The sequence below is a fragment of the Fringilla coelebs genome (assembly GCF_963513975.1).
Source record: "Fringilla coelebs genome assembly, chromosome: 14".
Taxonomy (NCBI): Eukaryota; Metazoa; Chordata; class Aves; order Passeriformes; family Fringillidae; genus Fringilla; species Fringilla coelebs.
In genome coordinates, this window is record NC_140040.1 from 7,750,322 (window position 1) to 7,766,026 (window position 15,705).

Sequence of the window (15,705 nt, forward strand, 5' to 3'; positions counted from 1 at the left end):
AACTTCAAGATAAATCCTTCCATGGTCAAAATCCTGGCAATATGCTATGAGATCCAACAAATTCTAATCAAAGCCTCGTTTGTTTCTCTGCAAAACTATTTTTTTTTCTAGCTACTGCTTTCACCATCACCACCAATTCTGTGATTTTATCAGTGTTATCAGAAATATTACAGTCTATTTCTATGAAAATATGTACTTTCCAGACAAGAACAAGCTGGAGTGATTGTTCCTGTACTGTGCTCTAGAAAGTCTTAATTAGATGACTTGACTAGCATAGCTTTGGATTGTTTATTTGAATGATATGAAAAATTCCAAGCTAAAACTAACAATAACCAAACAAGAACAGTGCACACCTTGGCTGTTAATGATGGCTACAGGCTCAGATGGTCAACACAAGCCTACTGCTCTAGGAAAACAATGGCCAAGAGCACTGTCTGCCTGTGGCTGCATCCTCTCAGCTTCTGCACAGCAGTTTCTAGAAGGGAATAACCCTGACATTGTCCTTCCCTCTGCTTCAAGGTGGCTTCATGACTGAGGAAGTGGCTGTGCTGTTCAGTTCTCCATCTGCCCCAACCTCCTTGAATAAAGATGCTCATCTCCTAACAACCCATGCAGCTTCCCTGTCCACAAGGCTTCAGATTCACCAGAAGGAAGCTCATTGCTGAAGGCCTGGATTCAGGTCTGAAGTGCTGCCAATGGATCAAACCCCAAAAGAAGGCAGAACAAAGCAATGAGCTCTACAAATGTGAGAGCAAACAGCACTGTACTCACACTGCCCAAATTTTACTCATGGGCAGTGTTTTGATAGCTTTGAGGCAATATTTTAGATACTCTTCAAATATGATCTCTTGACATATTTTACAGCTTTTAATGCTACAAGAAGTGTGTAACATACAAAGAAAGAACTTAGGAAACCATACCAAAGCCCAAAAGGTCTATTTAGGAGTACTTGTAGAAGAATTGGCTCCCAAAGTAGCGGATCATAACATAAGCCAGCCTCTACAAGTTTTTTTTAAAAGGCTCCTGAGGAAAAAAGCTCAGTTCAGAAAGACTCTTCTGGCCCAATTTAAAATCATAACAATCACAGTGTATGAAATAATACTCTGCCTTAAAACTTGAGACAAAGATTTTAAGATATACAAAGGTTTTCCAATACTGTAATGTCTAACAGCCTCTAAGCTACTCTGCTACCTTCTCTTAACATCTTCCTTTTTTACCCTTCTTGCCTAAATAGCTTCATATTAGGTTCACAGAGGGAATTTTTTTTTAACCTAAAATTTTATATCCTAGGCCAGATCCCAATTCGAAATTTGTGATCCTAGCAGGCAAAGCAGATGTGGTTACAGTCAGAGATCAAACTCCATCTCTCAACTGACAAATGATCACTTGAAGATGGCAACAATATGCTGCCATATTATTTAAAGTTATTCATGATGTACAACTCTAAGCAATAGAAATGTTTTGGCTATTCAATTTTCCCTAAACCAATCCAGATACCACACTGGATAACACAGCTGTGGTGGGATAAAACCCAGCAGGTTAAGCGACTAGAGCACTGATTCTCATCTTCTTTTCCAACTACACAACAGAGAAATTCAAGCTGAATCCTCCTCCCGGCTTCATGCCAGCACCACACAGCCTACCTGAGCTCTCCAGCATTCTTAGAAAGTTTTCAGAAAATGTGTTTTTCAAGTATTCTAAGACTAAGATAGTGTGAACTCCAGTGAGTAAAACTGACATTAGAGGATAACATTTACTAAATAATCTTGGAGAGCATCACAAAGTTATGATGGGTTTCACTGGAATGCCTCAAGGGAGGAAAGTATTTGGGGAAATTACTTTGGGAAGACCTGACATACAAAGAGAAGCATTTAAATTCCACCAGCACCCTCCCTAGCAGAACAAGTTTAGACTATGGTTTTATACAAGAGGATGCTGGAAGTCTTCACAAATGCCTGGAGGAGAGGAGGAATACAAAAAACCCTGTAGTTTGTGGCTTGCTGTATGTTTTTCCACTTTGTGTAAGAATTACCTGTGAGTTGCTCATGGAAAGGAAGCCAACATAGCCTCAGAGCACGTGAGAGGGATTTGATGTGGACAAGCTCAAGCCACACTGCTGAGTGCCTGAGCTGGAACAAGCCCTGCATTATTCCAGGCAACTCTGCCCAACACAGTGCTGCTATTTCTGGAGTCAGAGGTGAGAGCATTATCAGTGATGGTTCACCATATGTGTGCTGTATGCCTGCTACAGCACAGACCACAAAGCAAAAAGATGAAACACTGCAAAGCTTTGTATTCTGTGAGGGAAGTACAGAATCCCACCATTCCTACAGCTAGTAGGACATACACATCTAATTAAGGCTATTAACAGTAACATTAAAATGAATGTACATCTTTAGAGATGTGAATCAGTTGAGGGAAATGCTCCCTAGAAGAACCCTTTCCTAGGTGATTCCTAGAGACAGGACAAGCATTCACCATGGGAGTCCCACTCACCACGGGAGTTCCAGTACTCTGTTTCTTAAAAATGCAGGAAAGATTGACAACATAAAAAACTATTTCGGCCCTTTCTTTTTTTAGCATTAAAACCTGGTGTTCCTTCACACAACTGATCAGAAACAACTGAAGATGGCTGTTGATGACTCCTGGAAGCCTCCAGTTAAAAAGTAAGCAATGTTACTAAATTCACAAAATCTTTGACCTCTGCTGCAGAGTCAGCTCTATAGGCTTCAGAAAGTTAAGACAGATGTCAACACAAATCTGAATACCTGTGTCACACTGAGAGGTCCAGCACCTCACCCCTCTCACATCTCAGATGTTGAAGCAAAAAACATAGTGTGGTCCTAGAAGCAGTTCAAAAGGAAAAGTCAAGAAAGGAATTTGGGCTGTTGGTTGAAGGGAATTTGTGGGTGCCTCATCCCTGAAATTGTGCAGGGACTTGGAGCAACCTGTTCTAGTGGAAGGTGTCCATGTCCATGAGACAAGCTTTAAGCTCCCTTCCAACCACCCAATGGTTCTATAAATCTATCACCAAAAAAGCATCCAAGTCAACACAATGTCATAAGTGAATAATGAAAAAAAAATGCTTGACAAATAAAACTGGAGTCAACAGTTCTCTGCACCTGCAGTTAATCAGGGCCTTGTATAGATGGAGACAATTTTGACAAGCCTGTCTGAATTTTACAAAAGGATCACATTAATATTGATTTGTTAGATCACCATGAACACAGCTGAAGAACTGCAGTCTCATGAACAATTCCTGTTGCAAATTATGACAAATGCAGCGTTGCAGTGATTTTCTTTGAAAGTAGTTAATTTTTCTGATTTTGCAACATACATAGGCCACAGAGACAGCTATAAATCCAAAAATCAACTTGATAAGGAAAAAGCTTACTGAAAGTTTCTTCCAGATGTTATTTCAACTCAGCTGAGAACAGCCTAACAAGAGTTGACTCAGCTCAAATCAAGTCTGGACTGTCACAGAAAGTCTATAAGCCAAGCAGGTTTGGGTTTGTTGTCTTTTGCTTAATTCCATCAAAACCTTTTTGTAGGGCAATTACTTCAACACTTAGAAGAATGCATGCTCTGCTGAGTTTGTTTTGCAGTTCACTTGGTGCAAAGTATTTTACCCTGCAATAAGAGAACAGCGTAGAAAGAAAGCCTCAATTAGCAAACTACTGAGCATGATGAAGGCTGGTGAGCTTCCTATTAAGATTCAAAAGATCTAGACAGCAAACTTGCTACCAGATTAAGCTAGTCATTATTTTTTAAACAAAAGACAGCACATTTGCCTGATTGATTTTGCATAGCAGGGCTGTAAGAGCTATTTGGTATTAACCCACACTGTTACATATAAGTACTTAATTACACCAGCATAACCACTTGCTTTCTCTAAAAGAGATTCAAAACTCCTGAGAATCAACTAAGGAAAGTACAAGAAGTTTTTCACAAAAGAGCACACAGTTCTACCACTAGGAAAGGAGTAAAATACTCTAGGTATGTAGAGAGTACATTACCTTATTACAATAACTACCTTTCGTCACATCAGCAATTCTCAGCAATGCATTGCTTCAGATAAAGATGCAAAAAAAAAAAGCCCCAAATGCAGCATATAGTCATTTCTGTCTTGCATGATGATGGTCATTTTTCCCTATGGTGTTACTTGGCAAAAGGGACATTCCATGTGTACCATTAGTCTTTAGCCTACTGTTACTTAAGGCATCAGGTGTTCAGTTTAACGCAAAATTGTAGACATTACAAACAAGAAATGCACTCTAATGCTAACAGGTGAAATCTAAGCTCACAAAGCTGTAAGATCTACAAGACACACTTATCTAAAGGAAAAAAAAAAAAATAAACTCATGCACAAAACCTTTAAGGACAGCACAGAGAAAAAAGACACCTCTAACTCCTTCAAGATTCCTCAGCTCAGAGCTGCAGATATTCAGACACCAGCATTCCAAGACAGTTTTTTATGAATGTCACCCCTGCTCAGAAGTGGAACAGGATGGGTTTTCATCTCTTGTCTTGATGAAAAAAGGTTGCAATTATAGCACAAGCTGGCACCCAGGGAAAATAGGATCTCTGCTCTTCACCTAATGCACTGTGATGGATACTGATAAACTAAGCATCCAGAAAATCAAGGATCCCATGATAACAGAAAATTATCAGCTAACAGAATTGAAAAATTTTAGTGCCATAGCAACCAACTTCACAGACTTTAAAACTGAATTAGTCAGAAGATCAAAAAGAAATAACTATTTTAAAGCAAGATTTCAAATAAAAAGGCAATTACCTAGCCCTTTTATTCATCTAATTCTTTGGAGTATGGTATTAGGAAGAATAACTGCAAAGCTTTTTCCAAAGCAAGTGTGCATTTTCCCAAGACCAAAGAAGAAGAATCCACTGGAAAAGTGGTGCATGCAGGCAGGAAAGCTACGCTGTAAAGAACACCTAGTCATCTCTGTACTAGAAAACAAATAGAGCACTTTATTTGCCAAGAATAATCCCTCTTCAAAACATTCTGTTCCAACCATGACAACCCAAAGTAGCACCAGAGAGATCTCCTTTCCTCCAGAAGGAGAGAGTGCATGCAAAACACAGCCTAGCTGTACCTGTCTCTACTGTAACAACTGACCAAGTCTTTGCTTTTCAATATATTCAGCTATTTGGCTCAGGAAATCACCTCCCCCAACACGGCTTTCTCCCTGAGCCAAGCCCAGGCTGCACAGTCTGCACTGAACTTTATTTCTTCCCTTATATTTCCCCTCCTTTTCTCCTTGGTATGCAGAGCTACAGCAGGCCAGCAGTGCCAGCTCGCTGGAGGAAGCAGACCTGTAAGATAATCTCTCTTACTGAGCCAAACATCCCAGGCCAAACTGATATACAACAGCTACCACAAGTACCAGCCTGCCAAGAACAGCACAGAATTAAGAAAAACAAATCCACCCCCCAAAACAGCTCACAAAATAATTCTCTTTGATAAGAAAAAGGATATGGAGGACTAAGAACCTGTGCTCAGTGCTCTGTTCACAAGACCTTCAGTCCAGCACCTGGAATGTGAGAGACCATCTTCCCCTCTATTCAGCTCACACATGGCTTCAGCAAGAAGAAAAGAGTACTTTTAAATATTGCTACATCCTGAGATGAAGCCAAAGGCTGATGCCAAAGTAACCAACCTAAAAACAAATCAAACTTTTAAACTAAATTTAGTATTTTACTTTAAGACTTAAGTACAAAAGCCAGGAGGAAACTGGGCTTACACTATCCAAACACAAGGGAAAAAGAGAACCTCAGAACAAAAATGCAGCTAATCTCGGGTAAGAGGCCAAGCCTCAGGAGAAAAACCATCCCTGCGCCTTGCCTTCCTGTTGCTCATGTGTTTTTCAAAACTTAATCATCTCAATCCTTTATCCTAGGTCCAGCCATTCTCTTCCATTGATTTGGATAGCCCATCTTCCATTTCATTAATTTTAAAAGCAGGAGGGACTATATTCACAATTCAAATTCATTTGCATCTACCACAAAGCACTGTAAATTCTTCATTCAATTCCATTTAAGACAGAACTGTATCTGAAAATTTCTAATTCAGATGTCACAGGCTTCAACTCATAGAGCCAAGTTACAGAGCAATAATTAACTCAATCTCTTGAAATTGCAACACATTTCTCCTTTAAGTTAGCTCAACTCCAACTATATTGGTAAGAATTCTCCTTTTATTTTTCTCAGGAAAGTAGCAGTTCTTAAACTCCTTGCGTCCTTTTCAGATTGTGAATGATCACCAGGTCAATATCCTTTAGAAAGAAGGGAAAATGTAAGCAAAGCCCTTGGCAAGGCTTAAGGTACATCTTTCAGGTTTCTGATCATTGCCTTTAAAAAAACTCAACCTTTTGAGTGTTGGTATCTGAACCAGATGATAATGCTGTAGGCACTGCAGAGTAGCTCTGGAATACTAACTGCCTGCTCCTTTGCAATAGTAATGATTAGAGAACCAGAACAGCCTCCATCCCACAACCACAGACTTATCAACCCAAGAAACAGGCAGCTTCTTACAACTTAAAACAGCTCACCTGAAGGCCAGGGAGAATGCCTGAGGATTTTGGGGAAAAAAACCCATAAGTGATGAAAGAGATGGTCAACCCTGCCAGGAGTGTCTTCACCACTTGCATTTCCTAAGAACTAGCCTAATCTCATGCTATGTTTAATCCACAGCCCTCAATTACTTAGAGCTCTGGACAGGTAACCAGCCATTTGCTGCCACAAATGAGACATCTCAAAAAGGGAACTTTAAATGCCAGCCTCCACCTGTGCACAGGAAAACAGAGAGACGGAATAACAGGAGTACGTGCTCAAATATAACATAATGTCATATGTCAAATCAAACAAAACCTTTGACCTTGAACTCAATAAATTAGGGAGATAAAAAAGAGGAAAACTAAAGGCAAATGAGCAACTGTGACAGATCACACTCATCTACCTCAGTGTAAGCAAAAGGATTAAGGGAAGCCTTTACGCTTCCAATCCGTTTAACAAAAAGGTAGAAACACTAGAGAACCAGGATAAGGACTGGGAACACACAATTTTTCCTACAATTACAGTATAACCCAAAGAGATGAAGACCCCAAGCATGCATTACTGTCTGGTTTTTATTCTCCATCTATAATTTAAAAACAAGTAATTTCATTGACACAATTTTATCAGCTCACTTAAGGAGCTCAGGTACACACAGAGTGAGGAATAAAACGTTTAAATGGAAGAAATATGACAGTTCCCAACCTGTCAAATGGTACACGCTCCCCAGCCCATTAAATCACATCAAATGAATTTTCTGGCCTTTTACACAAACTACAATACTGAAATAACAGGAAAAATACTATTCTTGAAATACACAGCCTTCACGATAACTTGTTTTGTTCTTAATCCAATCTGCAACACTAGGAGAGTCCTATTTTTTTCCAGAAGGCAGAACATTAAGGCTCAATTACACTGTCCTTGCCATAAAGGTGTTACCAAAGAAACAGAACAACTCAGGATGAAGAAAGTAGCAGGAGGCCAAAACTTTGATCTCTAATCCCATCTTAACCACAACTGTTTGATCTAGGAAAAATACTTAGCCTTTAATGCATTAACATGATACAGAACAATATCATGCTATAAATATTGCACAATCTTTACAAGGGCAATGCTCAACAATTATGGTATCAAATTCACTCACCAATTAACCAGATGTAATGTAGGTTCTAAAAGTAAAATTATGCTACACTAGTAGAGATAAGAGACCCACAGTGGATAAGATTATTTTCATCCCTTTTAATGTCTCCCACCTCAAATTCAACAACTTGGTCATGCTTCAAATGCAAATCATCATTAATCAAGCAAAAATCGTTACCTAGCAAATATATTAATATTTCATGGGTTTATTTATACTTTAACCACCATGCAAATCAGTTTAACAGGCAACCCACAAAAAAAGGGCTTAAAGGCTGCAGCCTATGTTCAGTGAAATGCAAGCTCTGAAGTCTTTCCAGAAACCTGAATCCTTCCAGGAAAAAAACACTTTGGAACACAAATTTTTAAAATATACATATACACTACCCCTTTCTAGTCTTTTTATACTAACTAGAAGGAAGTTAATTCATCTGCAAAATGCACCAAAAAATGGGGTTTACTCTATTTTCTGATTATGGTGAGAAATGTTTAAGCTGAGTAGCTCTGACCATGACCATTTCCTTCTCCAATCAAGGAGCATCCTTCTACTACAAAAGGAAAGAGGACTCTGCACTACATTAATTAAACATTTCTTTGACTCAGTGGAAAAATCAGTGGTAAAAAGTATTTGATATCAGTCTGGGGATCTGACTATTTTTTCTTCAAGAATTCTAAAAATACACAGTGCTTAAATAACTCTTTTGATAATACTTTAAATGGACAGCCTACCAATAACCTCTCAAAACAAAAACTTTAAAATTTACTATTTGGGGGTTTGGCTTAGGTGGTTTTTTTCATTTGTGTAGGGTTTTGGTTGTGGAGTTTGTGGGGGTTTTTTTTGCTATTTTCTTTGTGTAAGACTGTTCTTTACTGAATATTTGTGTTAAATTGCTTCTTTCAACATTTGCCTTACAAGCTGAGCTCCTGTACCAGTCAACCATTGACTCAACACTCCTGCTCCTTTAGATCCAAAACTACCCAATGAAAGCAAGAGAAGATGTACTTCAAAGACAGCCACTCCTAGAAATCAGCAGATACTGAAACCATGTGATTGCACTCACACTGACTAACAAAACAAGCACACCTTCTCTTTTCTCTATATTTTATGGACTGAAAAAGAACGTTTCAAATAGTTGCTTCTCCTAGTTATTCATATTTAAAAGTGTCCTAGCCTGCTTGTATCACACTAAGAAAAATCAATGGAAAATCCTCATAGTAACACTCCCAGTCTCAAACGGAATTTTCTCCACTTGAGAGGAACATTTCTTATGAGAAAAGTAAGATTACCTTAAACACCTAGAGAAAAAAAGGCTGCCTCTGCAGCCCAACTGCATCTAAAAATTGTACCTGCTCCTTGGAGCAGTGTCCAGACACTGTCCTCACTGAGAGCATCACATAAAACAACTCCCCAAATCTCCACTTACTATAGCCTGACTGGTTTTATGTGGCCTGTATGACTCAGAATAGATCCTCACCCATTTTAAAACATAACTGTCACTTTTCTGGTATTGTCCAAACAAGCAGTCAGATGCTCTAGAGTCAAAAGTAAAAGTTATATCAACAACAGCCCATACGTCACTTATTTCCTCTGCTGTCATCTCCAATGCAAAGGAAACGTCTGAGACAACATCGGACCCCATTCCCAATCAGCCGAAATGCTACTCAATGTTTCCAACTCATGACTTTTATTCACAGTCTAAATATCAAGTGTTAAACAGTAAGGATACACAGAAGTCAGCTATTTGAATTAATTTCTCAGAGCAGCACCCTGTGAAGTCATTTTTACGTCAGGATGCAGCCCATCACATCAGTGTTACTGGGCAAACTGTTGGGAGTTCAGACCAGCTGACAGTGCTCTTTGCAGGCTGACAGACAAATAAGGACAAGGCCACAGAGTGGCACCTTCAGAGAAAAAATTCAATCCAAAAGAGCCCTGAGATGTCCTGTCAATGCCTGGGATGTCACCCAGGAAAAAAATCACCTTCAGCACTGGGCATCAGGCAGCACTGCAGCTGGACAAGACCAACAGCCAGCAAACTACTGACATCAAGGCAGGCTTAGGAATGGAAAAAGGAAAACCACAAGCAGACATAACATTCAAAGAGTGGGGTTCTCAGGAGATATGCAGAGCCAACATAAGGGTTTGCACTTACTGAAAATAAAGCATGATGCAAAACATTTTTCCACCTTTGATTTGATCTTATACCTCCTCCTGAACAGCCCTGTGTACCAGCCCTGCACTCAACCCCTCTGTGCTTTAACTCAGAAAAATGACAAAACTATTCCAGCAGAAAACCGATAAACTAGACCACAAAAGGGTTCACCTCGCTAAAATGGCAGAAAACCAACAAGCACTGGAACTGTGAAAAGAATAGGGAGGGGCTATGCAACTGGAAAGAAAGGAACAACAAGAGCTTGCCTTTTTGGCAGGCTGGCAGCTTGTGAGCCACTGCCTGTGAGGTCAGCTTCCGAGATCCTTTCAGACAGGATGCCTACCTAAAGGGGGCCAAAAGATCCCAGACAGGGGAAAGGAACAGCAAGGGGCAAGTTATTCACAAAGCACATATGGGAGCATTTCATACCTGTGACAGATGTTGCAGCAGGACTCACTGAAAACACTTTCCACGAGTGTATTACTAACTACCCACCCAAAATTAAAACATAAAGTTAGATTAAAATCGAAATTAGCTTTGCATTTTAAGCCAAAAGTAATCACTGACACTTACTGGTTCAAGACTCCCTTCGATTAGAGTAACCACTGCCACTGCCATCTGCTGTCCCCATAAAAACGGATGAGAAACGAGCCCAGGTTTTTCCTAATCGCATGCCCTATTGGGCAAAACACCATTAAAACCGACCCAACCTAGCATTCCCGGACTCTACAGCAGAGAAGCCAAGAATACACAGACCTCGAGACGGCTCACTAAAAGCACGTCCCCCACAGGCTGCTTCAAAATGAGCCCAGGAATGAATGAAAAGATGGAGCTGGAAGACTCGGAGGAGGCAACTCAATTTTTTCTTGAACTGGACTTAAAACTGCTTAGGACAGGCGTTTGGGAACAACACAGATTGCCCCGTTAACCTCCCCATAAAGTCAGCTAAGTTTAACGATTATATCTCGAGTTTCATACACGCACAACCGAGGACTGGAAAGCAGCCGCCTCTGCAGCCGAGTTCTAGGCGAAGGTGGGAACCTGAACGTGAAAAAAACATCTCAGGTCACTGCTGCTACGAGCACGGCGCCTTCACTCAGCACTACGCGGGCTGGGCTCTCCCAGACCTCCAGGAACGAATAACCCCGCAAGGCACCAGAGCCGGAACACAAAGCCATCCCCCCGAGAGCTCTCCCTGCCCGGAGGGCGCTGCGCGGGCGGCAGCGCGGAGCCCCGAGGTGCAGATGAAGAGGAGCTGCTCTCCGGAGTCCTCACGGCCACCCCGCAGGCAGCTCGCTCCTCTCACGGAGCTCCGCAGCGCAAACTCCGATCTTTAAAACACAAACCATGAGGGAAACGCGGGGCGGCGGCGCGGCGGGGCGCGGACCCGGCTCTTTGTTCGCCGCCGCGGGCAGGCCCGGCCCGGCCCCGGGCCCGACCCTCACCTCGCGGACATCCTGCAGGCACTCGAGCACGGCGAGGTTGTTGGCCCAGCTGTGCTTGGAGCAGAGCCGCACCACGTCCTCCCGGCACACCGCCTCCTCCGACAGCTTCCACCCGCTGCCCGACCCGCCGCCGCGGGCACTCCGCGGGGCAGCCGCGCCCGGCCCTCCCGGCTGCCCAGCTCCGGGGAGAGCACCGACGGGACCGGCAACGCCGGCAGCAGGACTGGGCGCCGCCGGCCGCGCCGCCAGCGCCAGCAGCAGCAGCAGCGCCGGGCCCGGGCAGCGGCTCCGGACACGTCCGCACGGCGCCATCTTGGATCCGCCACCTCCGGCGTCCGCCCGCCCACCCCGCGGCACGCACGGCGTATGCAAATCAGCGCGCCCGTGACGTCGCCCTAGCGGGATGCGCCCCTTTCCTGGTGAGGGGGCGTGGTCCGTTTTGGCCCCTCCTCCAGCACGCGCGGTGGCCCCGCCTCGGCCGTTGCCGCCTCAGGAGGACGAGGCGCCACCTCAGGAACCACCGCGGCTCTGCGGCCCCGACGACCCTCGCCGCCCCTCCAGGCTCCAGCACCTCCTTAGCGGCCCGGCAGCCCCTCGGCGGTCCCGCAGCCTTTCAGGGGACCCCGCCACCTCTCAGCGGCCCCGCACCCCCTCAGCCGCTCCGCAGCCCCTCAACGGTTCCCGCAACGGCTCCCGGATCCCCTCAGCGGCCTCCGCGACCCCACAGCCACGCAGGGCGACACCGCCAAGCCAGCGGCGGTGCCGGGACGCGAGGAGCCGAGCCTGGACGTGCTCAGCCTGCCGGGAAGGCTGCAGCCGGTTCCACGCCTCCCTCAGCAGGCGTCCGATAGCTGGGGTCAGTTTTTGACCGAAATCCCATTTCCCACTCGCGCTTCGGCTGCCCAGGAACTGAGGAGGTAGGAGACGTAATGGGGAAACTGAACTTTGCGGAGGACAATGTTAGCGAGCTGAATGACGAACCAAGTCTGGACAAGGATGGACAAATACAGAAATACAAAGAAGAATTACAGAAGAACGAAGAGAAAATGCAGGCGATCAAAGCAAAAATTAAGAACACTGAAGAAGAAATGCAGGAGATCAAAGACAAAATACAGAAGAATGAAATAAAAATACTGGAGTACAAATCAAAAATAGAGAAGATCAAGGAAAATATATGGAAGAATGAAATGAAAATACGGATGAAGAAAGGAAGACTAGGGGAGATCGAAGAGGAGAAAAAGAACAGTGAAGTACAAAAAGAGAATGTAACAAAAGCATGGACAAACAAAGAAAAAATACAGGAGCTCAAAGAGAAAATACATAAGAACAAAGAAAGAATACAGCAAAACAAAATAAGAGTACCAAAGTATAATCAAGAAAAAATACTGAAGTATGAATTAAAAGCAGAGAATGAACTAAGAGTACGTAACAACAAAGAAAAAGTACAGGACATCAACAAAAAAATACAGAACATCAAAGAAAAAATACAGGAGATCCGAGATGAAATGCAGAAGAACAAACCAACAGAGGATGCCAAAGAAAAAATACTAAAGAATGATGAAAAAATGCGGAAGACTAAAGGGAACCTACATAAGAATTAAGACAAAAAATTGACTGGCTGCTAAAAACACAGAAAATCTTTAATAAAATGCTGACATTCAACTTTCCTGCTGTCATTTCTCCATGCTGAGTGCCAAATTATCAGCTGGATTGATCTTCTGCCCTGGGGCAGGATGCAGGGTTGGCTGGAGGGCATGGGACAAACCCAAGAGCCTGGGCCAGCCCTGGGGTAGCTGCAGGGAGCAGGGAGCTGACCAAGGGCAGAAAAACACATTTTGGGGGTGCCATTGGACAGCTCATTTTCGAGTTTGGTGGGTTGGCTGCACTTCCTGCGCTGTCAGTGCCAGGCACTCTGTTTTGGGGGCTGGGATTTGGCATGTCACACTCCATAGTGGCTCTGGGCTCTGTCCATGGGTATGAGAGAAATAGGCTGTAGGTGTGATCAGGTGTCCAAAACAGGGTCTACAATGGCTGATCCCATTGTAGGTGGGATCTACAAGTTCCTCCTAGAGCAATAAGTAGGGGCTGGATGCTGAATTTGGTGATGGATCATCTAAAAGCAGTGTTTGCAACCACACAGCTCCCTCAGACCAGTGTTTTGGGAATGCTGCAGCCCACTGTGCCCAAGCAGCCAGCCAGACCCAAAATTCCACAGTAAAAAAATACCTGTCCAAGTGCTGGGGCAGTGACAGCAGTGGGACACAAGTCCACCACCAGCTCAGCAATCACAGCTCTTCAGATGTCCTGCCAGCATCTCATGGGCCAGCTCACAGCACCTTCCTAGGATGGGTTTGCCTCCAAATCTCAGATTTGCTTCCAACAGCAGATGGAAATGGGCTACAGAATGAATCTCACCTCAGTTCCTCTCCTTGTTGACTCCAGGAGCAGTTTTCCCAGCACAAGCTGGCATCAGGCCAAAGTCAGAAGCTTTTGCCTGCATGCCAGGATGCTCCCCGGGTGCGCCCTGGCTCGGTGAGGTGGTGTGAAGCAGAGCTGCAGGGCTGCTCCCTTCCTGCCTCAGGCTGCCTCATCCTGCCTGGAAGAACCCTTCTCTTGGGAATACATCTGACTGTCTCACCCAATCCAGGAGCTACCAGAGCACCTTGAGCCCAGTGTGGCCACCAACCTGCATTCATGCAGCCATGTCATCCAGGTGAGGCAAGGGCAAGAGAGGAGGAAGCAGAGTCTCCATGCTCTTGTGTTTGAATGTCACACTAGGACACAGCACTTGGGAAAGTGGCTTTGTGCTGGCACCCAGGGGCTGTGCAGCTGGGAACACTTGAAAACAAAAGCCAGCAAAATCCAGCTCGTGCTTGGCAGCCTATTTGGTTCAGTGAGAATTATTTGAAGAGTTAGCCCAGTGCAAGAGCTGGCTCTGCTCCTTCATCCATCACAGGATGAAGACAAAACAGAGCAGTGGAGCTGGGTTACAGTCACTTCTTTCCACCTTTGGGAGATCTTCAGAGACTAGTTTTTTCCTCAAGGAACACCTTCTCCCAACCTTAGATTTTACTAAAGTTTTACTAAGATTTTACTTAGATTTTACTAATCCCGTGTTGCTCACTGTTAAACGAGCATGTCATAGAAGAGCCCTATGCTTACCATGTCCACACAGTGAGTTAAACAAGGAGGAGGTTTTTCTTTGGGCACAGCAACATCTCTGCCTGTGTGTTAACACCAGGGGTTCCTTGCAACTACAGCCCCTCTCCTTTGGCAGAAATTCCCCCATGGCCTCATTTTAAGCATTTTAGCAGTAAGGCTTTCACCCTCTGGGTGTTGCATTATGAGCTGGCAGTCCCCTGCTTTTGTAGTGGGCAACGCTTTTCAGTCTCATTGCCTGAAATAATAAACCCCATTTATATGGCCCCCAGCTCTGGAGAGCGAGGCCGGGGTGAGCTGAGCTGCTGGGACACCTCTCACTCCTTGCCAGCAGTGTCCTTCTCTCCAGCTCACCACTTCGGGGACAACAAAAGTTCTTCCTCAGTCCGTGCAGAGGAGCTGCTCCAATTTTTAATTGGATACAGACTGCTTGCTCCCATGTGGCAGTTCAGAATCCCAGCTTAGCCTCCATGCAGTGCCCTGAGGCCCTCTCCCTTTTGTGCAGTCCGGCTCAGCTGCCTCCCTCCAAAGCTCTGCAGCCCCCAAAACTTCAGCACTGCCTTTCTCAGTGAACAATCCTCTCCACCAACACATCCTGCTGCAGAGAGCCGAGTTGAACTGACATTCAATGCTATTTCTTGCTGGCTAAGGCAAAAATCCCAGTCTGGTATTTCGTGTTTTATTTGCATGACACACACAGGTTCAGCCCCACTGTTTCATGTTCTCTTGTAGGTCAGAGTCCTGCAGTCCTGCTGCTCATCCACATTTGGAAATAAGAAGACAACTACGGAAATACTCAACTTCCAAGGAAGTTGTGGACAAAGAGGAGACAATATTTCAGCTACAATCCTGTGAGTGTTGAGTGCAAGGGGAGCTTTGTGCCTCTCAGGCACAAAGTTTCAGCCTGACATGACCTTTGTTTTTCCTCAAAGAGCGATGCTGTTGATGCATCTTTGCCTCACAAACCCTCAGAAGCCCCAGGCCATAACTGCAGAGACTGTTGCCCCCCATACTGATGCAGATCTGCGTTGCAGTTAGCACCTACCACTAGGAAAAAAGATACGGGCAATTTTCCAGCCTGTCCTCCAATCTGCCCCAATTCTTTCCCAATTCCACTTATGCTTTCCCAAGCACTCAGTGCTGCTGCCAGCTTGACGCCATCAGCACAAGGGACTGGCTCCCTGTTCCATGGCCTCTGCTGCTAGTGGAAGCACCAAATTGGACTTGATGCAAGACCAAAG

The 15,705-nt window shown here is 44.3% G+C and overlaps 1 protein-coding gene across 1 annotated transcript in view; it reads right to left on the bottom strand.

The window, feature by feature from the left end:
- GLG1 (golgi glycoprotein 1) overlaps nucleotides 1-11,621 on the bottom strand; it is an 80,798-nt gene extending 69,177 nt beyond the window's left edge. Inside the window, exon 1 of the mRNA XM_084215394.1 lies at nucleotides 11,306-11,621. Coding sequence (XP_084071520.1) covers nucleotides 11,306-11,617 — 312 coding nt within the window. The 5' untranslated portion in view covers nucleotides 11,618-11,621. The remainder of the gene's footprint in view (nucleotides 1-11,305) is intronic.
- Between the last annotated feature and the right edge of the window lie 4,084 nt (nucleotides 11,622-15,705).